Source organism: Myotis yumanensis, unplaced genomic scaffold (assembly GCF_028538775.1).
Source record: "Myotis yumanensis isolate MYYU_CA2020_CCGP unplaced genomic scaffold, mMyoYum1.0.hap1 SCAF_11, whole genome shotgun sequence".
NCBI lineage: Eukaryota > Metazoa > Chordata > Mammalia > Chiroptera > Vespertilionidae > Myotis > Myotis yumanensis.
The window spans coordinates 44,287,690-44,312,213 of record NW_027223762.1 but is presented as its reverse complement, the minus strand read 5'-3'; the positions used below and the strand labels follow the sequence as shown (position 1 = coordinate 44,312,213).

The 24,524-nt window shown below is 48.0% G+C and overlaps 1 protein-coding gene across 4 annotated transcripts in view; it reads right to left on the bottom strand.

The window, feature by feature from the left end:
* Positions 1–16,563: 16,563 nt before the first annotated feature.
* The window catches only part of TET3 (tet methylcytosine dioxygenase 3), a 93,502-nt gene continuing 85,541 nt past the window's right edge, over positions 16,564–24,524 (bottom strand). For all 4 annotated transcript variants that reach the window (XM_070429499.1, XM_070429498.1, XM_070429501.1 and 1 more), the window contains one exon: positions 16,564–24,408. In XM_070429499.1, coding sequence (XP_070285600.1) covers positions 22,634–24,408 — 1,775 coding nt within the window. In that variant the 3' untranslated portion in view covers positions 16,564–22,633. The remainder of the gene's footprint in view (positions 24,409–24,524) is intronic.

Sequence of the window (24,524 nt, the reverse complement as noted above, 5' to 3'; positions counted from 1 at the left end):
TTACAACTCCTCAGCTCCATAAGGGACACACTCAGGGGGCAGACTCAGTGAGCACCAAAGCCCCATTGAAGCAAGTCTTGCCCCAGAAGGGTGTCTCCAGCACAGAAGTTCTCCCATTGCAGACACAGCTGAGTCTCACAGCCAATTGGCCTGGAGGTCAATTCCTCCCAGTGATACCTACAACAATCAAGGATTAACTACAACAAGACTGTGCACAAAGCCCACAAGGGGGTGCACCAAGAGTGTCCACCTCAGGTAACTGGGGAGGCTGAGCCACTGGGCCCTATAAGACACCTAGCACAGAAAGCCACTCTATCAACACAGGGAAGCATAAAAAATGTGGAGACAAAGAAACAGGTCACAAATGACAGAAATGGAGGAAAGCAAACTACTGGATATAGAGTTCAAAATCACATTTATAAGGGTTTTCAAGAATTTTCTAGAAACCACTGATAAATTTAGTGAGACCCTCAAGAAATCTAGTGAGACCCTCGAGGTTATGAAAAAGGACCAACTAGAAATTAAGCATACACTGACTGAAATAAAGAATATTATACAAAGTTCCAATAGCAGACTAGAGGATCGCAAGAATCAAGTCAAAGATTTGAAATACAAAGAAGCAAAAAACACCCAACCGGAAAAACAAAAAGAAAAAAGAATCCAAAAATATGAAGTTAGTGTAAGGAGGCTCTGGGACAACTTCAAGCGTACCAACATCCGAATTATAGGGGTGCCAGAAGAAGAGAGAGAGCAAGATATTGAAAACCTATTTGAAGAAATAATGACAGAAAACTTCCCCTACCTGGTGAAAGAAATAGACCTACAAGTCCAGGAAGCATACAGAACCCCAAACAAAAGGAATCCAAAGAGGACCACACCAAGACACATCATAATTAATATGCCAAGAGCAAAAGACAAAGAGAGAATCTTAAAAGCAGCAAGAGAAAGACAGTCAGTTACTTACAAGGGAATACCCATATGACTGTCAGCTGATTTCTCAACAAAAACTTTGCAGGCCAGAAGGGAGTGGCAAGAAATATTCAAAGTGATGAATAGCAAGAACCTACAACCAAGATTACTTTACCCAGCAAAGCTATCATTCAGAATTGAAGGTCAGATAAAGAGCTTCACAGATAAGGAAAAGCTAAAGGAGTTCATCACCACCAAACCAGTATTATATGAAATGCTGAAAGGTATCCGTTAAGAAGAGGAAGAAGAAGAAAAAGGGAAAGATACAAATTATGAACAACAAATACACTTCTATCAACAAGTGAATCTAAAAATCAAGTGAATAAATAATCTAATGAACAAAATAAACTGGTGAATATAATAGAATCAGGGGCATAGAAAGGGAGTGAACTGACTATTCTTGGGGGGGAAAGGGGTGTGGGGGTGCGGGAAGAGGCTGGACAAAAATCGTACACCTATGGATGAGGACAGTGGGGGGGTGGGTAAGGGTAGAGGGTGGGGTGGGAACCGAGTGGAGGGAAGCTATGGGGGGAAAAAGAGGAACAACTGTAATAATCTGAACAATAAAGATTTAATTAAAAAAAAAAAAGGTCATAAAATAGGACTATGTTTATCCAAAAGCGTTTGTCCTTGCACATTACTGTTTGTTTTTAATTTTTTAAATATATTTTTATTGATTTCAGAGAGGAAGGGAGAGGGAGAGAGAGCCAGAAACATCAATGATGAAAGAGAATCACCTATCAGCTGCCTCCTGCACATTTCCTACTGAGGATCGCTGCCTCCTGCATGCCCCCTGGGGATGGAGCCCGCAACCCCAGCATGTGCCCTTGACCAGAATTGAACCCGGGACCCTTCAGTCCACAGGCTGATGCTCTGTCCACTGAGCCAAACTTGCTAGGGCCTGTTTGTTTTTTTAAACACATAACTTTGGAGTGTGGACACTGGATCCCCCAAATCTAAAAATCATTTTTTAATTACAAGAAAGTTAAAAAAAAACTGATATGAAGTGTAGATACTAGACCTCCAATATCTAAAATAAAGAACTTCTATTGACAAACATATCTTTTAAACATTTTTTATTGATTAATTTTAGAGAGAGAGGGAGGAAGAGAGAGACATACACTTGTTGTTGCACTTATTTATGCATTCGCTGGCTGATTCTTGCATGTGCCCTGACAGGGGTCAGACCCACAACCTTGGTGTATTAGGACACCTCTCTAACAGCATTAGGGTGACAAACACAAGTCTTGCAGGGGAGGGGAGAGGAGCTGTATGGAAGCACCAGAAAAAGCAACTTCAAAAATGCAGGGAAGCAAAGAAAATAGAACTCTATAAGCTGATATGCAATTATTCCCGGTTTATATTGTTAAGATATAAAAGTAAAGTGAAGTCAACTGGAAGCAACACAAATGACCATGAGCTGGGAGAGGAATAAACAAACAGTTCTGGCCACACGACGAATAGGACACAGCAATAAAAAGAAGGGAACTATTAGTACTTTGAACAACAAAGGATGCATTATGCTTAGTGAAAGAAGTCAGGTGACACGAGGAGCTAAATACCATATGATTGCATTTCTATGATATTCTAGAAAAGTGAAGTAATGGAGAGAGGAAATAAATCTGTTCGTCGGAGGCTGGGCGTGGAAGAAGACCGACTGCAAAAGGGAGCGCTGTGAGGGGATGGAAATGTTTTCTGTATCTTGGTTTTGGTTGTGGTTACCTGGCTGTGCACATGTCAACATCAATCAAACTCCACACTTGAAAAGGGTGAATTTTTTTTAAAAAATATATTTTATTGATTTTTTACAGAGAGGAAGGGAGAGAGATAGAGAGTTAGAAACATCGATGAGAGAGAAACATCGATCAGCTGCCTCCTGCACACCTCCTACTGGGGATGTGCCCGCAACCCAGGTACATGCCCTTGACCGGAATCGAACCTGGGACCCCTCAGTCCGCAAGCCGACGCTCTACCCACTGAGCCAAACCGGTTTCGGCAAAAAGGGTGAATTTGACTGAATATATGTCATACTTCAATAAACTTTCCTAAAAAATAAAATGAAAAAGCGCATTTTGAATGTTTTTGTTTTTGTGTGTAAGTAAGGGAAATAAAAGTCTATACATGTGTCCACTTATTTTTGTAAAAGGAAAGATTAAGGATAAACCAGAAATGAATGAAACGGCTTGCCTAGGGGGGTTAAGTGAGAATGGGGTGGGAAAGGAATGAGACTTTTCAGAATACACCTTTGCATATAGTTTTGACTTTTGAACTATGTTAATAATGTTTTACATATCCAAAACATAAAAGTCAATAGACAAGGATTGGAGAAAAATACTTAAAATTTCAGTTTAAAATGAACCTCCCTGTAAGTCAAATTAATAACAAAATCATTCATGCAGAAGAAAAAAAATGAATTCAAGTAACTTTGAACCCAGCATTCTTTATTTATTTCACTAGAGGCCCCGTGCATGGATTCATGCACTGGTGGGGGGCATGGCCTGCAGGGATTGGCCCACTGTGGAAGTGCAGCTCATCCAGGTCAGCCAAGCGGTGGGAGCACACTGACCACCAACGGGCAGCTCCTGTGTTGAGTGTCTTCCCTCTGGTGGTCAGTGTGCATCATAGCAACTGGTCGACCGGTTGTTCTGGTCGTTCCGCTGTTCAGTTGCTGGATTTTTATTATATAGGATTTTATTTTATTTTTTAAAAATATATTTTATTGATTTTTTAAAAATATATTTTATTGATTTTTTACAGAGAGGAAGGGAGAGAGATAGAGAGTTAGAAACATCGATCAGTTGCCTCCTGCACATCTCCCACTGGGGATGTGCCCACAACCCAGGCACATGCCCTTGACTGGAATCAAACCTGGGACCCCTCAGTCTGCAGGCCGACGCTCTATCCACTGAGCCAAACTGGTTTTGACTATTTTATTGATTTTTTACAGAGAGGAAGGGAGAGGGATAGAGAGTTGGAAACATCAATGAGAGAGAAACATCAATCAGCTGCCTCCTGCACACTCCCCACTGGGGATGTGCCCACAACCAAGGTACATGCCCTTGACTGGAATCGAACCTGGGACCCTTGAGTCCACAGGCCGATGCTCTATCCACTGAGCCAAACCGGTTAGGGCTAGGATTTTATTTTTTAAAAATCTTTATTGTTGAAAGTATTACATAGGTCCTCCTTTCCCCCGCATTAACCTCTTTCAGCCTGCTCCTGTTCTCTCCTCCCCACATCCGTAGGCCCTCACCACCCATTGTTTGCCCATGGATTATGCATATATGCCTACAAGTTCATTGGTTGATCCCTTCCCACCCACCCTCCCCTGCCTTCCCTCTGAAATTCAATAGTCTGTTCATGCTTCTATAACTCTGGATCTATTTTTGATCATCGGTTTATTTGGTTCATTAGATTCCACATATGAGTGAGATCATGTGATACTTATCTTTCTCTGACTGGCTTATTTCACTCAGCATAATGCTCTCTAGGTCCACCCATTCTGTTGCAAATGGTAACAGTTCTTTCTTTTTTACTGCTGCATAGTGTTCCATTGTGTAAATGTACCATAGTTTTTTCATCCACTCATCTGCTGATGGGCACTTAGGTGAACCCAGCACTCTTTAATTGAACATATTTGGAGGATGAAAGAAAGCTACAAAGAAAATTTGACTTTTACTTAATATTTTTATTGTTAACTAGAGGCCCGGTGCATGGATTCGTGCACCGGTGGTGTCCTTGGCCTGGCCTGCAGGGATTGGCCGAAACTGCCAGTCCTACATCCCTTGAGGGATATAGTAGTGCCGAAGCAGCAGGCGGCCGGGGAGGAGCCTGAGCCTGGGCCAGGTGCTGTGCTGCTCCCCCTCATCCTGGCCTCGACGCACCTGCCAACACCACTGCTTGGTAGGCTCGCTGCTATTTCACTATGGTCTCCGAGTGTCTGTCCTAGGACGATACTGGCACACTCATGACCAAGAAGTGGCTGTGGGCTCACACCCAGTCAGTCCCGATGCCAGTTCCGTCCCAATCCCTGTCCCGGTCCGGATGGGGGAGGGGGGGTGCAGGGGGAGTGACCGTGGGAGAGACTCGCGCCACCATAGCTGTGCTCATCAGCCATGAGCCAGGCGTCTGGCACCCATTAGTCAGCTGAACGGTGCTCACATTGTGGGAGCACACTGCCCTCCAGGGGGCAGCTCCTGCATTGAGTGTCTGCCCCCTGGTGGTCAGTGCACGTCATAGCTACCGATTGACCGGTTGCTTAGGCTTTTATATATATAGATAGTGGTATAAGTGTAATAATTCTGGAACTTTTAGTGTATATTGTAGGATTGAGCAAATGGCTAAATACAGGTATGGGCAAAATAGGTTTACAGTTGTAATACAAATAAATAATACAATAATCTATATATATAAAAGCCTGAGTGACCGAACAACCCAACGACTGAATGACTGAATGACCGGTTGATGAGTCGCTATGATGTGCACTGACCACCAGGGGGCAGACGCTCAATGCAGGAGCTGCCCCCTGGTGGTCAGGGCGCTCCCACAGCTGGAGCGCCGCTCAGCTAACCGAGGGGCGCACCAGATGCAGGGCTCACGAATGGTGAGCACCGCTGCAGGCAGGAGCGGCAGGGAGCATTGGACTGCCGGTTTCGGCCCGATCCTTGCAGGTCACTCCCAAGGGACCCCACCAGTGCATTAATCCGTGCACTGGGCCTCTAGTTAATACATAATCATTCAAGACTAAATTCTAAGTTTTATGTACTCACAACTGTGTACTCACAGCTTTTGCCCACACCTATGTGTTGATGCTGTTGAGAATGAAGGTTTTTCACTGTGGGAAGGGAGATATTGAGAGAGACATAGTTACTTATAGGGAGAACTTTCTATATTTGGAAGTAAACATAAAAGATAAAATAAAGCCCGGTCAGCATGACTCAGTGGCTGAGCATCGACTCATGAACCAGGAGGTGGCGGTTCGATTCCTGGTCACGGCATATGCCCGGGTTGTGGGCTTGATCCCCAGTGTGGGGCATGCAGGAGGCAGCTGATCAATGATTCTCTGTCATCATTAATGTTTCTATCTCCCTCTCCCTTCCTCTCTGAAATGAATAAAAGTATATTTAAAAAATAAAATAAAATAAAAATTATAGGACAGAAAAGAAAAAATGGATTAATAATTTTAAATTACATTAATATATGTCTTTTAAGAAGGGGAAACCTATACCTACATGTTGGTCTATCATAGTAATATATAATAAAATTATAATATTTTAGTCTTAATTTCTGCAAATTTGTCAATAACTTTGTCAAAAGTAACTTTTTTGCATATTTATGTTCAACAGATGGTAGACAGATATGTCAAACTATTCTCACTCCTAGTGTATTGAAGAGGAAATAAATAAATGGGAAGAGTTATGGACAAGTGGATACGTTGGGCAGAAATTTATAAAAATCCCGCTTCACAATGAATCCCAGAAATTGCAAAAGTGTCCACGTCTGTTTTTTCAAGATTGATTCTAGTGGTTTTAAACAGTCTCTGAGTTAAAAATGTTAAACATACAAGAAAACTCTAAGTGGTCACACAGAATGACGGAATTGAAGTGATGTAAATTCTGTTTTTCCATCCTTACAATCACTGTGCTACCATCATTCACTTCAGTTGTACTGTTTATTTAAAAAGGAATTGGGGGGTGGAGTTGGAGACACCTCAAAGCCAAAGGCAAAGATTCAGACCTTTACAAATTCACTCCTCAAAGCCAGCAGCTAACAAAAGGTGGGCAATATTATTGGTCTTAAGAAGGAGGGAAATTTTGACACGTTCTGCAACCTGGAAGACATTCCATTTAGTGACTTACGCCAGAGGCAGGACTAATATGCAGTACTTTAACTTATATACAGTTTAGAAGCAATCAAATGCATAGAGACAGAAAGTAGGAAGGTGGTTGCCAGGGCTGGAGGAGAGGAGCATGGGGAGTTGGTGTTGGGGGTGCAGGGATTTTTTTTGTTGGGGATAATACAAATGTTCTGGAGAATCACACAATATGAATGTCCTCAATGCCACTGAATGGTAAACTTGTGAATTGTTAAAATTAGTAAAATAAATGTTATGTGATGTACATTTTACAATAAAAATAAATTTTAAAAATTGCTAAGTAAACAAAGGCAAGGGAAAGCCCCACTTTAAACCGAACAACAGTGATAATTTTTTGTTGTTAATCCTCACCCGAGGATATTTCCCCATGGATTTTTAGGGAGAGTGGAAGAGAGAAAGACAGAGAGAAACATCGATGTGAGAGAAACACATGGATTGGTTGCAATAATTTTTTTTTTAAAGCATGTGGCTGAGTTTGCGTGTCAGAGGCTGACTTGGAATTCATTTGCCTGCAAAATATGTTTATTAAAGATTAAGTCATTTAAAAACGTGCTAAGCTGAAGGATACATATATTGTTAAAATGGTAACCAAAGCCATTGATAGAATTCAGCCGGCAAGGCTGCCTTCTCTGGGAGGCGGCCTGTCTGTCAGCGCCCTGCGTCAGGATGTCAGGACTCCTCGCTGCCTCTGACTTCATGTTCCCCGTTTCTCAGCCGCTCTTCTCTCCGCTGACCCAGCAGCCAGCGGTGATGTCCACACACCGGTGGGAGTGTTGGTGCCCGAGGAGCACCACCTCAGTCGGCGGTGCGAGGAGTCCAACGGTCCAACAGTCGCTCCTGGATGCTAAGGCCGACGTCACCCACCAGCTTGTGTGTTTTCTGTGGAAACGGTATGGCTCGTGCTCAGACAGTTGCAGATCGGTTAAGTATCCTTATGGAGCTGTGATGCTAAAAGTGGCAGATCACTCAGGCCAAGTACAGATCAAATCTTGTGATCTGACAATTCTACAGTTTCAGAATTTCCACGGACAGTTCAAGGAAATTGCTTCAATTATTGAAACTGCGTGAACGCCGATTAGTTGGTTGATAAATTGCTACCATCGTTCTAAAATCACGGACTTCACTTTCTGCAATATAACTGCGTGAGGGTCAGATGATAGGTATTGAAAGAAAACTGCACTTTTGTTTTCCCATTTTTGAATATGAAAAGCATTAGACAAACAGGAATTAGATAAGAGATCAATGCACTTGTCGATGGGAAAGTACTAAAAGCCACTGAATTGAACACTTTAAAGGGGGAACTCAGTGGTAGGCGAATTACATCTCAATAACAAAATTAAAAAGAACAACAAAACTCCGCAGATCCCAGCAGGTCACTCCTCTTTCCCTCCCATCACCCTTCCTGCCCCATCTTCTCTGGACGGGGACCCTCCTTTCTCCCACCCTGGCCCCTCCCCCTCCTCACCTGGGCCAGGAGGTCTGCTCAGCTTGGTGCTGGCAGCGCTGTCCACATGACACACTGTTCCCCGGTCACTCACGAAACCCTTGTCTCCCTTCCTTTTACAAAACACACATTAATGCGATTTAAGTGTTAATTCCAGAGATACAAAGAAACGAGTTACCAATCCATGAAAACACATGGAGGGAACTTAAATGCACCTTATTAGGTGAAAGAAGTCAATCTGTGTGATTCCAACTCTGACATTCTGGAAAAGGCAAAACTATGGAGGCAGTGAAAAAAGATCAGTGGTTGCCCGGGATTCAAGGAAGGGAGGGAGAGTTGGAGCAGAGAGAGGTTGGGGGCGGTGAAACTACTCTATGACACTATAATGGTGGATACATTTGTTAAAACCCATTGGATGCACAATACAAAAAGGGATCCCTGCCCGGCCAGCGTGGCTCAGTGGTTGAGCGTCAACCCATGAACCAGGAGGTCACAGTTTGATTCCCGGTCAGGGGTCATGCCTGGGTTGCGAGCTCGATCCCCAGTGTGGGGCGTGCAGGAGTCAGTTGATCAATGATTCTCTCTCATCAGTGATGTTTCTCTCTCTCTCTCTCCCTCTCTTTTCCTCTCTGATATCAACAAAATATGTTTAAAAAACCACACACACAGGAAAACAAAGAGTGGTCCCTAATGTGAAGTATAGACTTTAGTTCATAATTGTGTATCAATATTGGCTCATCAATCATAAGAAATGTCCCACACTAAATACAAGATGTTAATAATAGGGGAAATTGGGGAGGATGAGGTGGGCATATAGGAACACTACTTACTGCTCAATTTTTCTATAAACCCCAAACTGTTCTAAAATAAAGTTTATTCATTTAAAAACAAAAAATGTGTTAATTCACTTTCCCTTTTTTGTACCATCATATTTATTTCATGTATTCCGGTAGCAATGATATTGCTTAGAGTTGCCAGCACATAAGGATAATACAAACAACCATCGGACTTTTCGCGTGGCTTCTGCTCTGCGCTGCCTGACGTCTGGGCCTGCTCCCTGCACCCAGAGCAGCAGCTGCGGAGAGCAAGGCGCTCGGTGCTGGTTGTGGAGCGAGTGCATCTGAGATCTGTGGGCCGTGGGGCTGCAGCATTTGCTCAGGATTCCAAATGGGGACATGGCTGGAGAGTCCAGATGTCTTTTCAGAAATGCTTCCCCAGCTCATCAGGAGGATCATTTATTTCCAGGACTCACACTTCTTCACGGAGTGAACCACGGCCTGCAATGCCTGGAGGTGTCAGTTCTCTTTTGACCTCAGTCAGAACATCTTCCCCCCTCCCCCTCCCCGCTCCCCCCACCGACTTCGGTTACTGATCCAGAACCATTTATTCTGTGTCCCTTGTTGGGAACTCCCAGAATTCTCAAGAGGCATTGCAGTGCTTAGTGTCATGGTCTTTTATGGCCTCATGCAGCTCCCTAAATAGTGTTTCCTGTTCAATAGCTGTTTCCTGACTGGCTTTGGTGATTCTGTTCTCTGCACCTCAGTTGTACTTTTGGCATAGATGCTACTTGGTCTGTTATCTAGCAATCTGGTCTTTGCTGAGTAGGTGACATGTTCCTTCTTGAAAATAGATTGCAATCGCTGTGTCTCCTCCTATTGCTTGAAAAGGACTCATTGCTAGTCTTCGAATCCTTAATGTTCGTTGTTCAGGAAAAGATTCTCTGCCGTGTCAGATGACTTGGCTTCCTGTTTATTCATGCTTCCTTGAGTAAAACCTTGTTGCTCTCTTTGTTCTTATTGATCATTTATTTGGAGTTGCTTTATAGTTTATGTGAATATTGTAGTGGGCTTTAAAAGGAGTGAGTTCTTGGTGGCACTACTTGCACTACCATTGGCTGGAAAGCCACTTCATATTCGAGAAGCCACTGGGGGGTGGGGCATTGAGATAATCAGAGAAAGACACCAGCAGCCGGCAGTGGTACTAGAGGTCTGAGCTGGGGCCGGGCCTGCACCTTATCCTGAGGAGCATTGAGGAGTGTTACAGGGAAATAGTACCAACCTATCTGGTTTGCAGGAAGATGACCTGGGTAAGGAGAGATTGGTTTTGGTGAGGTGGAGGGAGAGCAAATGGGGAAATACAGCCTTCAAATATCTATGCCTGTTGAGAAAGCTCCAAAGAGCACAAGTCCTCCTGCCCATCCACCTTGTTGCAACCAGTGCCTCTGTGTCTTCAGCCCTCCAGGCTGCCCGCCATGCCTAAGCTCTGCTTGTGGGTAAATTCCCGCTAGTGAGGACAATGTGTGTCCACATGGCTCTTAAAATGCAGAAGAAACCGGGGAATGTTCGGACAGGGTATAGGCTTTGGTGTCAGACACACCCAGGTGTGAATGTGGGTTCTGCCGTTAGCTGAATGGTCTTGGGAAAGTCACTTAATTTTTCTGAAAGGTCTCATTTTAAACATGTATTTTTATTGGTTTCAGAGAAGAAGGGAGAGGGAGAGAGGGAGATAGTAACATCAATGATGAGAGAGAATCATTGATCGGCTGCCTCCTGTACACCCCCTACTGGGGATTGAGCCCACAACCCGGGCATATGCCCTGACCAGGAATCAGCCATGTGAAAGTTAAATTTTTAAAAAATTGTTGATGAGAGAAAATTTTTTAAAATGTATTTTCATTGATTTCAGAGAGGAAAGGAGAGGAAGAGAGAGATAGAAACATCAATGATGAGAGAGAATCATTGATTGGCTGCCTCTTGCACACCCCACACTGGGGATCAAGCTCACAACCTGGGCATGTGCCCTTGACCAGAATCGAACCTGGGACCTTTCAGTCTGCAGGCCGATGCTCTATCCACTGAGCCAAACCAGCTAGGGCAAAAGGTCTCATGTTTAGACCAGTATGAGCGGCCTCTGCCTTAGGCCCCCAGCTTTAGAGGACCATAGTCTTCTTTCAGCCTGTCCCTGCTCATGGGCGGGGAGTCAGGGCCAATGGCCAAAGCCCACGTGGTAGGCTGTATGAGTGGTGCCTCCAGACTTGCATAGTGCACAGCCTGTGGAAATGCAGTGTGGGCTGCTAATCACAGTGGCAAGGAAGGAATATTGAAGACATTGAGGGGTAGAATCCAGACTTGGCAGGTGTCAGGATATGACCAGGAGAATGATGAGGCTGTCAACAGCCAGAGGGAAATCTGGCAGAGTTGAGACGTCAGTTTTAGGTGTGTTAAGGCTTTGGCCCTGCCAGATAGTTACCCAGAGCTGTCTAGCAGCCTGAACTCAGCGCTAGACACGGTTTTGGAAATCATCAGCATTGGGGTCATGGTTGAGGCCTGGAGACTGAGCAAGGCCTCTGAGGGAAAGCCTATATATCCATGGCAAGGATTGGGCTGATTCTCTTGGGGCATCTGTATTAAAGGACCGGAATGCACAAAGCAGCCATGAGAGGGCAGAGGGCTTCAGGGCCTGGGACGATGGAATGCTGCTGCTGGTACAGCCCAGGAGCGGAGGGTCTCAGGGGTCCACAGAGTCAAGGCTTTGAGGGGTCAGGGAGGACAGGATCCTTGGCCTGGAAGACAGCTCTTTCTGGAGGGACAAGGGCCCGGGTAAGCGAGTGGTATGGACATCGAAGCCAGGAGGTTGTCTACACCTGCAGAAATGTGGTAGCGAGAGGAAGGAGTGAGGAAGGTGATGGGCATGAGGACAGAGCGGGATAAGGAGGGGCACCTGAAGCGTGGTGAGGGGGAGGGGCTGTAGGAAATGAATAGTGGGTGAAGCCGAAATAGTGGGTGAAGCCCGTTCCAGTGGAGAAGCAAAGGGTGTGAACCAAGAGGAAACATGGGGGTGGGGGCAGTTAGCCCAGAGGAATAAGGGTCAGTGTGTGTGAAGAAAAAAGATGAAAATACAGGAAGATCGCCAGGACCGTTTTGGCTCAGTGGATAGAGCGTCGGCCTGCGGACTGAAAGGTCCCGGGTTCGATTCCGGTCAAGGGCATGTACCTGGGTTGCGGGCACATCCCCCGTGGGAGATGTGCAGGAGGCAGCTGGTTGATATTTCTCTCCCATCGATGTTTCTAACTATCTATCTCTCTCCCTTCCTCTCTGTAAAAAATCAATAAAATATATTAAAAAAAAAAAAAAAAGAAAATACGGGAAGATGTTTGAAGTGCAGGGAAAGGAAGCAGGGCAGCTCCCTGGGCCTGGGGCTGGGCTTCTCGGTCAAGCAGAGCTGGCTTCTGCCAAGGCTTTGGGAGGTAGGAGGGAATGGGGATGGAAGGGCCTAGATTTTGACCTTTGGTGGTGCTCTCTGTGTGTGGTCCTCTTGTGTCTCCTGTGGTGGTCGTGGCTCTGATGGAATGTGCCCTGGGTTATATGTGTTGACATATTTTCAGCAGAACCACGCCTTGGGGGTATGAAAGGATTCATATCCTCTTACAGAATGGTGAATGCCTATTATTTTCAGAGTACCTGGGAGCCAAAGATGACTGACAGCTCTCCCAGGTTAAGAAGCCTATAAGAGCCCTAACTGGTTTGGCTCAGTGGATAGAGCATCGGCCTGCGGACTGAAGGGTCCCAGGTTCGATTCCAGTCAAGGGCATGTACCTGGGTTGCAGGCACATCCCCAGTAGGGGATGTGCAGAAGGCAGCTGATCGATGTTTCTCTCTCATCGATGTTTCTAGCTCTCTATCCCTCTCCCTTCCTCTCTGTAAAAAAAATCAATAAAATATATTTTTTAAAAAAGAAGCCTATAGGAGCATCAGCGGAAGAATAAGGTTGTTGAGCAAGTGTGGGTAGCTGCGTAGGGAAAACCAATGCTGAGAAAAATTAAGATTCAAAATAGGAGCCAAAACCGGTTTGGCTCAGTGGATGGAGCGTCGGCCTGGGGACTGAAGAGTCGCGGGTTCGATTCTGGTCAAGGGCATGTACCTTGGTTTCGGGCACATCCCCAGCGGGAGATGTGCAGGAGGCAGCTGGTCAATGTTTCTCTCTCATCGATGTTTCTAACTCTCTATCTCTCTCCCTCCCTTTCTGTAAAAAATCAATAAAATATATTTTTAAAAAAAGATTCAAAATAGGAGAGAGGATGAGGTAAACAGTGCATTTAAGATGGCTAAATTGCAAATGCTCTGTGTAGAATTAAAAACAAGATGACTGGGGGGTGGGGGTGGCCAGGGAGAGGTCAATGGGGGAAAAAGGAGACGTGTGTAATACTATATGTAATACTTTAAACAATAAAGAATTAAAAACAAAACAAGATGAATTGCATAAAGGCTGGGTGGGGGACCTGGCTTCGCAGGAGCTCACATAAGAGGTCACCATGGTTTATCACTAGCCTTGGACACTTCAGGGCCCTAATGTTTTGTATATGTCATGAGTAACTACAATAGCTTCATTACCTGCCATGTCCCGAATGCCTGAACTTTTCCTACAGTTGTTTTTTGATCATCATGCCAATCTTATGTGGTAACATTAGTCTGCTTTATAGACAAAGAGAATGACATTGGGAGATGAAATGGCTCATCTCACATCACACTTGGGAAGTGAGGGAGCTCTGTCCATTCCACTGAGCCACTCAGCGGCTTAAAAAGTTAAACCTTGGCCCTAGCCGGTTTGGCTCAGTGGATAGAGCGTCGGCCTGCAGATTGAAGGGTCCAGGTTCGATTCCAGTCAAGGGCACATGCCTGGGTTGTGGGCTTGATCCCCAGCGGGAGGTGTGCAGGAGGCAGCCAATCAATGATTCTCTCTCATTATTGATGTTTCTCTCTCTTCCTCTCCCTTCATCTCTGAAATCAATACAAATTTATTTTAAAAGGTTACACCTTGGTGTCTCTATTCTTGGCTTTGGACAGCCAGATCCCATCTGGAACAGTGTTCATTTCTAGAAACCCCGAGATAAGAATGCTCTAAGTGTTCAAGATGGGAGAATATGGGGAGGGGTAGGACAGGGTGTGGAGCGATGTCACAAGGTTCAGGGAATTAAGGATGTGGTCGTGTGGCAGAGGGTTAACCGGTTTGCTTCCCAGAGCAGGAAGAAGGTCAGTGGGTGGGACTTAGATGGAGGCTGAGTTAGACGGGTTCAACTTGTAATTGCAACAGGTGGGGATTCAGAGTTCAATCATATTGTGGATGATTTAATCCTCCCTTATCCTGTGAAATGATAGGCAACTCCAAAAAGATGTAGTTCTGTATCACTGGTACTTAAAGATGTATTAAGTGAAAGAAGATTGCAACAAAGCATTATTCCATTTAAAAGTGTATGTACACATATGGTTATATGTATACTTTAAGAAAATGTTTACAACCAATATGTGGTTCTCTTGTGGTGGGATTTCAGAAAAAATTGTAAAACTTCAGTCCTCTAATTTTTCTATAGCTAACATGGAGTTTGTATAAGGAGAGATGAAAGCATATTTATAGTGACCCAGGAGCGAGTCAGCCCCTGCAGAAGCAGGAATGTCCTGGTCCTCACGCGCTTCAGGCCCTGGGAATGGGGCCAACACAACAGGGGCTGGGGAAGGGGGCAGGACTAGGGCTCTTTCAACTCAAAGATGTCACGTGGAAAGTGTGATCCCACTTTTGTAAAACACGCAAACGTGTGTGAGGATCCCGGATAGCCTTGCGTGCCCAGGCACTTCCAGCAGTTCTATGGGAAGGGAAACAAAATGGGGGTGACAGCCTCCCAGCCTGCCAGCTGGCGCCCCGAGGGGTTTTCACCCCCATGCCCTCAGGGAGGCGCTCTCCTGTCTAGTGGCCTAACAGGATATTGGCATCAACTAGAAAGAATGCTGAGGTCTTTATGGACGGCTGGGAGCTGGTCTGGGAGACATGGATCTGTTTCAAACAGATGTTTCCAGCAGGAGGGGACAGTCTCCCCTCCCAAGTGGCCTTCTCTCTTTTGCTTTCCTTGATGACAATTCCCTTTTCAGGGCCAGCCACCAGAACGGACAATCTGAATGAACAGAGGTAGCCCCGAGCACGAGGCCTATGGGAAAGCTCCTTGCCCCAAGGGCAGCAGAACCTGGGCCCCATCTGTGGCCCTCCCTTCTAGCCATGGGGTCCAGGCCCTCAGACTGGAGCCGATCGGGGACCCTTTAGCAAACATAACATCAGAAGTGAACAACTTGAATGGGGGTGGGGTCGGGGGGAGTGTTGCTCTCCAAGTTGAATGATAAAAGGAAGAAAGAAAAGGGAAAACAAAAAGAAACACGTGAGAAAGAAAAAAAAAAACCTGTTTCCCAGCCATGGCTAGTTTTAACAGTGGACAGCTTTGAAACATTACTTTTTGCAGGCGGCAGACGGGGACAAGGACAGGCCCAATCACTGCTGTTCGTGAGGCTTCATTTGTACATCTACAGCCCGTGGAAGGCCGTGAGACAAGATCAGAGCAAGGATGACGGGCCAGGTATAGAAAGTCACCAGGGCGGAAAGCCGGGTGCCTGGCAACAGGGACAACAAGAACCCCGCCCCAGGGTAACTGTTCCTCCCCCAGCATATCGCTGGTCACGCGGTGCAGACCCCTGACCTTCCCTGTCGCTGGTCGCACGCTGGTCGCACGGTTCAGATCCTCCCCTGACCTCTCCTCCCCTGGCATGTTTCTCGTCGTGCAGGTTACACCCCCTTGGAGGGGGAACAAAAAAGGGGGCCAGAGAATAGCGTTTAAGCATTAAGCCCCCAGGACAATGAGGTTCTGACCTGCTTCAAATACTACATCTAGGCCTCAGTTGTATTTCAGCTCCAGGCCCAGAAAAGCTGCAAAACCAGACAAGCTGGGCCGTTGCTGACCTTAGGACGCCCTGCCCGGCACTGACCAATCAGTGGTGACCATGCCCTGACAGGACACTCCCAGAAAGCTGATGAATATTCTACTGATCCTCCCCCAGGACCTCCCCTCAGGTCCCTCCTCACTGGAGCCTCTTCCCTCCCCGCAGGCAGCTCACCTGCACCCTTCTCTCTCCTAAGCTCCAAGGGGCCTTCCTTTGCTTCCTGAGCCTATTCCTTCTATCGCCCACTTCTTCTCTCTCTGTGACTTTCTAAATAAACTTTTTCTTATTGTTTGAGTCTTGGTTCTGAATTCTTTCTTAGCCAGAACGCAAGTGTGGAAGTTGCTGAACCCAGGTCCCGTCTGATCCCCCCAGTCTAACACCTGGTGCTGTTCTCACCCCCAACCAATCTACAGCCTGAGGGTGGGATCAGAGTGAGCCGTAAACACCCCTATCGTAAACACCCCTATCGGGGCCTGCTTCAAGAGGGGAGGGGGGGGAAATGAAGAACCCACACGGAATTTGAGTGCAAAAAATAAATATAAAATTTATTAAAACACCCACAATATTTTAAAGATACCAGGAGTAATACAGTTCACAAACCCAGACGTTTGTGTAAATTATAATAAAATACAAATCAAAAAAAGGATACATACTTGCAATTTCTAGGCACCCTAAATTAAATTTACTGAAACACTGGGGGAGAAGAGAGGGTAAGGAGGGGGAGCTCAGGAGGCAAACCAATAAAGTGGGAGGAAAAATATTAACAAAAAGGTAAAAATTATACAAAATAAAATTATCAGCATAAATTTACTGTACTAAGAATATCTACAGTTTAATAATACACATCCTATTGCCTTGAGACATTGCAAAAATCTACCATTCATCCATCAACCCCAGATAAACTTCATTTCAAGTAGCCACAGTTACAAAGTCAAGACGGAATATTCAAGTATGGTTGTTAAGTTCACCTCCATTGGAAGCCAAGTAACCAAACAGGAATTCAAAGAGAGAAGAAATAAAACACACCAAAAAGCTAGAGGGGCTCTAGATGAAATCTAATGCGCGTATGTGCCCACAATGGGGCCTGGCCTCGTTCCTTTTTAAACTGGAGTACATGAGAAAGAAACAACGTCACTCCTGTTTTTCTCCTCCTTTTTCCCCTCGAAAAGAAAACAAGTGTTGGGACCAAGAAAATTTGGATGTTCAAATGAGCCAAATAGTATTTTTTAATTCCCCATGTGAAGAGTGACAAGTTATCCCTGAATGATGGGTAGTCAAGATGAGGGGAGAGAGAGAGAGAGAGCAAATCATACCGCTACACAAAGCATCCCTGATATCAGAAGAGAAGCAAATGAGGAAGTAGGCCAAATCACTCACTAATTCTTAGGCTAAAGCAATGTTAGACTTTGCATTATGTCTGTGCTGCGGTCTCTACTCAGGGAGAAGCATACGGCTTCGCTCTTGCCGGCAGCTGTGCGGGAGAAAGGGCCGGGAGCGCGGAGACAGGGCCTCGCGCGCAGGAAAGAACTTTGCAGGCGTGGGTGTGGGACTGTATAACCTATGCTGGGGGCACGCACCTCAAAAGGTGCTCATTTTGGTCCAGGGTTATGTTGAAATTGGCCGTGTACTACCGTCGATGCAGCTGGCGAATCAAACTAGGGCGTGAGGGAGTCATTCCAAATGACGGCAACGGTGACCGAAAAAGCTCAATGAGATGGGCATAGGGAATTCACATTTTACTGAAAAGCAGAACCGGAGAAGAAAAGGAACTAAAGCCAACCGTGCTCCTTCCTTTAGGCGCTCTGCCACTTTAACTGCTGAAGAATGGAAAATGAAATGACCCCAGATTCTTCAAGGTCAAGCACATCACCAAATGGACAAGCTGCAGGTATCGGACCCTCACAGAATCTACGTTACCAACGCTGTCATGCTGTCCTGTTTTTGAGGTATTTAAAAAAAATTACTGACAGTGGATGACACAAAATGGAGCTTCCTGTTGAGTTTTTAAAAAACATCAACTTCTGTGGACCCAAGAGGAAATTTAGAATAGCACCAACTAAAAAGCAGCCTCAGTGGCGTCGAGTGAGCAAAGAAAGCTCCTTCCTTCAGTCTGAACACGAGGGGTGACCGGTGAGAGGCAGAAGCAACACTGGGCAAAGGCTATGAGGAGCCAAGGAAGGAGCCCTGCCCACCACGGCCCGGCCAACGCCAGGGGAGGAAGGAGACGCTCGGTCCGCCTTGGCGTGCACAGCACCTGGGGGCTCTGAGAGAGGCCTACGAGGCACCCTGGGCTGCGGGAGAACCTGCGTCCTTGGCGATGAGAATGCCTGCCATGTTGGAAGAGGCAGAGAACCCAAGTCCCCTTCCTGGGGGGAAAAAAAAAGAAAAGAAAGAAAAAAGAAACGAAGCCCTTCCTCTCTCTTTAGGCCTGAGAAGACAGAATTGGAACTAGAGCACCAGCCACCCAGGCAGGCCACCGCCCTCCGCCGTCGGGGAGCGAGCTGCCTTTGCGACTTGCCTTTCCGTGTTTGGCCACCAAGGGAAGAACCATGAAACGAAACAGAAATACTGCTCAGAGCAGGTGGTAGCACGGTAAACAGAGGTCTAAGGAGACAGCACCAAAATAGGGAGGGGAAAAGAAGCCACGAGACTGGAGCCCACCTCGTTTTTGGTTGGTTGTGGTTTCAGAACCTTGATAGCACCTCAGCAGGTCAGGATCAGGGACAGTCACATTAAAACACCATAGCACCATTTTATTGAGACTATTTCAATTCATAAAAACGCTTCCTAGTCCATAAAACACAACTTCAGTAACAAAAGGAAAGAGATTGGTTGAGGCACATCAGGGATGTCGTTCTAATTTTCCACCGGCTTGGCCTGGGTCGGAGATCTGGCGGTGGGTAACCGTCACACTTAGCGGGATTTCGCGCCATGAGATCAGGTTACCGACTGCTCATCACCCGCCGCCCTCACACACCTACTGCTGCTAAGTACAAAACCGTTAAGCTCTGCTACTTCTTCCCTTGCGCTAGCACGTCAAAGATCCCTTGCTCTGCACACGACGGTATCCCAAAGAGGCTGGTGGAAGGACCAAGAAGGGGCAGGTATGACCTCTTTCCACGCACGCCACTGTCGTCTCGGCGAGAAGGCAAAGCAGAAACTGAGGCCCTGACAAAAAAAAACCCCAAATCCAACAACAACAGAAACAGAACACCTCAAAATCCATGACACACCTTCAGTCAAGATTTCCAATGGCTGAATAATGGTTTCTTGAGCTAGCACCAGTTATTTTGTGAGAACCTGCCGCGAAGCAATTTTCATGTTAAAAATCTCTTAGCACAGAACTTTGCAAGCACGTCCCTTGCACACAAAAGGGAGGGGGGAGGAAATGAACAAAACAAGAGGAACCCATGGTCAGCGCTGCGTGTGGATGGCGTCTGTGGACGGGGCACACTGGGGGGGGTGGGCGGGGTGACTAGAAGACTCCATCATTGTCTGTTGCTATAACATTACTCTTAGAACTTGGTCATGCTGTTAGGTTCTTTAGTTGCAATGGCTTTATTTTTCTTTTCATGATACAAATGTCTGGTTCATCATCTTTAGGACTTAAAAAAATGACAGTGCCAGTAAAAAATAAAAATTTGATTTTTCTCTTTCAGAAACCTTCAGCAGCAGGGGCGGGGGGAATAAAGAGCTGTGCATAGTTCCTTTTTAAATATACGTCTAAAGCATGCTAATTTCAATGACTGAGACTTGAGGTAGGTCATACATGTAGTGTGTACAAATCAGCATGGGCTTGAGCATGGTCACAGCACCACCTAATTTCTGAAACACCTTTCTCAGGGGATGGGGACGTCCAATGGAGGCTGCCTCTCGACTCCCCTCTGCGCAGCCTGTTTTGTTTGCTCATCTAGAAATTTATGCACCGAAGGCTGTGTGAGCTGGGGGCTGGGGTCGGGGGTGGGGGGGTGGGGCACAGACATCACATGCTTTGAGCTTGTACTGGATTCTCTTTTCAGCGAATGGCTTTGCTACCAAAGGGTGGCGAGGGAGAGGGTCTATTGAACACACACCGGGAAGACTCACACATGCCAAGGATCAGAATCACCTGGGTTCACTCGGGACCTTCCAAACCAACAGCCGACCCGGGGCTTTCCCGGGCCACACAGACGGTCACATTCTCCAAAACGTTTCGTAAAATATTGTATTTCTTGCTTAAGATCATTTAAAATGAAGTTTTCAAGGCACCCCCGTATCTACCTACGCACGGAGTCAAATGAGACCTGCATAAAAGTACTGATGCGATAAGCAAAATAGCATTTAAAGGACCCCATGTCTCCTCAAAACTAGAAAATCAGCATGCTCATTCAACACTCTGCTTCCTTCCGCTTGTCCAACCGAAGGTCAGAGGTTTTTTTTTTTCCTATAAATCTGAGTTTTGAATAATTCTAAATCCTGATAAGCTCTTGGGTATTTATTTCAAAAGCAATAATATTTCATTTTTTTTTGTCCTGTAAAATAAATGCAACTTTACAGAATATGGTAAAAGTGAAGGATAGACAAAGCACGTTAAATATTCAGCTACTATTTACAAGTTTCTCCCACAATTACATGTTAAAACATACTTTTTCTTTTCAAGTTGCTGTTTAAATCTAGGCAAAAGTGCTTAAAAAAATCTTTCACTATTTACAGTTAAAACCAGACCACATAAATGCTCAGGACGTTACAGCGGCCCTCCCTCCGCCAGCGCTCCCGGGACAGTGACCGTAAACCCGGCGGGCGGCTCTCAGCGCTCACACAAGGCACCTGGAAGCTCAGGAACTTGCCTCTAGCACCAACATCTGATTGTTACACCCACATCTGAATAAAACTGCTCAACGGGTACCGGCTGTTTCTCTCGGGGCTCGGCTGCCACTCACCGCGCGGCCACCTTCCCCTCGGGGTCCTCACAGAGCCTCCCGCTCACCGCGTATCCACACGGACACAGCTGCAGCCAATGCCGCAGGCAACACCGACGCTCAACAAGTGGGATTGCTGTCCACGGATGTTGCTTCCACCTGCCAGGCCCAACCTCTCTCTCAACCACGTTGGGGGAATTAAGCACCACATTCTCATTTCAAAGAACTGAACGAATGCACCAGAAGTTTCTCGAACGAGGGTGTTAAAGTGGGTGGAGAGGGGAGGAAGGAAAGGAGAAAAAGACTGGATAGAGAAATGGCACCAATTAGGGAGGAAAATCATAGCTACCAGTTGAAAACGTTTGACTCTTGCGTTTAAAAATCGTGAAGTGTAGGCCCACTCCCCAAATGATAGCATGGGGGGGGGGGGGGGCTCGGGGTGAGGCATGCACCATTATCCAACGTGAAAATCCAGGAATGAGGAGAGATGCGTTCACTGCTGTCACACTGGCGTGCCGAGCTCCGAGCTCCGAGCTCCGAGCTCCGCAGGATGCGACCCGCCCCCAGAGCCCAGGAAGTCCCAGCAGATACCACAGCACCAGGCTCAGCACCGCGCACACAGGGCAATGCTGGCTTTTCACAGCTTGGGTTCAACTTCTTGCTTTCAAAGATACAGTAGCCCTTTTTCGGGGTCAGCACGGACTTGGGGGCCTTTTTTAGACATTGCCAATAAGACACATTGCTTCGGACGGGGACTATTCACTGGCTTGTTGACTTGGTGCAAAAGGCCCTGAAGGGCCTTGAGGCCAGCGCCATCGCGAGGTGCTGCCTGGGGAACCGTGACATCCTGTGACGCGGTCAGTAACGGACAGAGAGGATTCAGTGTGGTGACTAGCGGGCTGGCAGCCGTCTACTTCCAACCTGGTTTCTGGGGGAACCTCCGCCAGCCGCTCAGGTGCCTGGCCTGGGGTGCACCCGTCCTGCCCCCCAACTCCAAGCGGGTGCCTGGAAGAGGGACCCCAGATGTTTCTGTACAGACTCTCCCATCCCCCCGGAGCGGACGGGAGCCGTCCTGAGGGCTCCCTCCCCTGCGGGAAGGCGGGTCTGTCCGAGGGGCGGACCGGGTAGACACTCTGCACTTGGCTCATGAGGGGCAGGCGGCCGAGAGCCTCCTCGGCTCCCACGGGGCCAGGCTTGCCGGGCCCAGAAGCCTGGGCAGGAGTGAGCGTGTCTGGCCGTTCCTGACTGTCCTTTACCATTACTATTGTCGTTTTTAAAAAATCCAATAAATACACATTTTAAATGGAATTTAAAACTACTCCTTTGTGAAAGGACACTATAAACTTTCTTTCCATTATTGTGATATACAAGGATAGAGTTTTAAAAACAAGAGAAAATAAAAGCCCCCCAATAAGGGGGGGAAAGCCAATGTGGAGATATAAATATTAAGATCACGAAAAAATCACCCGACAGCCGTAGCTTCTTCTTCAAAGTGCTGGGGAGGTGGGGGAGGGAGGGGCGGGTCAGTTCTGAGGTTTGGACCATAAATACATATATATGCATATCTATATATGTATATATAGATAAGAAGACTTCTGCACCCCCAACCCGCCCCCAGGTGTGAGGGCAAAAGCACCACAGAGGCAGCTCGGGCCGGGCCCGACGCTGAGGTACGCTGGCACCCGGGCACCTAGATCCAGTGGCTGTAGGGACCAGTGACCTTCGTGTAGGCGTAGGAGGACACGGTGACCGCGGAGTCTGTGGGCACGGCCAGCGCCTGCCGGGTGGGGACGATCCCCTTCTCCTTATGCTGGGGCTCGGCGACCACGGCACCCCCCCACTTGCGCTTCTTCCCGTAGAGCTTGGCCTCCTGCTGGCCCAGGCCCAGCCGGGCGGCCTCCTCCTGCCGCGCCCGCGCCCTCTCCGCCAGCTGCTTCATCTTGGCCTCCCAGAGGGCCAGCCCGTGGTTGGGCTGGTTGAGGTTCTTGTGCTGGTAGAAGACCAGCGAGATGCGGGTGGGGTGGCAGCGGTTGGGTTTCTTGAGGGGCGTGGTGGCGTGCAGCTCCCGCCGGGCGCACTCGATGAGGATGGAGCCGTGCGCGGGGGCCACGGCGACGCCGCCGATGTTCTCGTCCAGGAAGTTGTGCTCGCTGTCGGACCATAGCTCCTCCTCGTCCTCCTCCGCGTGGCCCTTCTCCTCCTTCACCGCCCCCTTGCTGGGGGGCTCCTCGGCGGTCCCCTCCTCCAGGCCGAAGGGGTCCCACAGCTTCTCCTCAGACTTCAGGGCCCCGAACAGCTTCTCGCTGGAGCCCAGGGGCACACCGAAGGACGGCCAGGCCTTGTCCAGCGGGCCGGCCCCCGGGGTGGGGATCCGGCCCTCCTCCCCTTTCAGGGGGCTCCACAGCTTGTCTTGGAACCCAGGACCGCCTTTCAGGGCAGAGTTGAAGTCCCCTGCCCCCACTCCCCATGGCTTCTCAGTCAGGCTGGGCCCAGCCAAGGCTGACGTGTTGTTCCCAAACTTGCAGGGGCTCCACGGTTTGCCTCGCAGACGTCCTCCGGGCTGGGGGGCGAGCTGCTGCCCCTCCCCCGGGAACAGCCCCCACTGGCCCTCCGGGAAGTGAGAAGAAGCCAGGCAGCCAGCCCCGAAGGAACTGAGCTTCTCGGGGACGACGGCAGGGCTCTCCCCGGGAGGGAACACGCCCCAGCTGCCACCCACGCTGTTAGTCCTCTTGGGGGACACGCTTGGGCCTCCTGAGTACTGTCCCCACAGGTGGTTGGGCCCGCCATTCTGAGATGCCTCGGGCAAAGGGGTTTTGCCCATCTTACCAGGGTCTCTGGGTACGGAGTCGGCCGGGACCAGCGGGTCTACTGGCTCTTGCTTGATGGATCTGTTGTAGCAGTTGGAGCTCTGTGCAAAGGGAGAGGGGTCCCTCGACGCCGGGTGGAGCTGGGGGGCCTTGGGAAGCAGGTACTCCTTGGGGCCTGGATAAGCAGGCTGCTGGTGGTGAGGAGTGGGGTGGTGGGTGTCCGCGGGAACAGCCTGGCCGGGCAGCTCGGCAAACTCAGCACCGCCGTAGGCCGGGCTCAGGCTGTTGTGCAGAGCGTGGAGGTCTGGCTTCTTCTCGAAACTGCAGTTGCTGCCACTGTGCCCCCAGGTGCCAGGCCCCAGGAACTGGGAGGGGAAGACGGGGTTGCTGGACGGGAAGCCGTAGTAGCCGAACGACGGGAGCGCGTACTTGGAGTGGAAGCCGTTGACGGAGGCCAGGCTGGGCTGTGCATAGTAGGAGTGGTAGGAGTACACGCTGCTCATGCTGTAGGGGTCGGACGGCCGGCAGTTGCCCAGCACCGAGTAGCTCTCCACCACCGTGTTGCTGCTGTACTTGAAGGAGCTGAAATGGTTCTGCGGCTCCACCTTGAGCGAGGGCTTCAGGCTCTGCTGGGACAACCCACCCTTCAGAGACAGGCCTGGGGAGAACGGGAGGCAAGACTGAGAGGAGCAGCTAGACCAGCCATGGACAAACTATGGCCCGCGGGCCGGATCCGGCCCGTTTGAAATGAATAAAACTAAAAAAAAAAAAAAG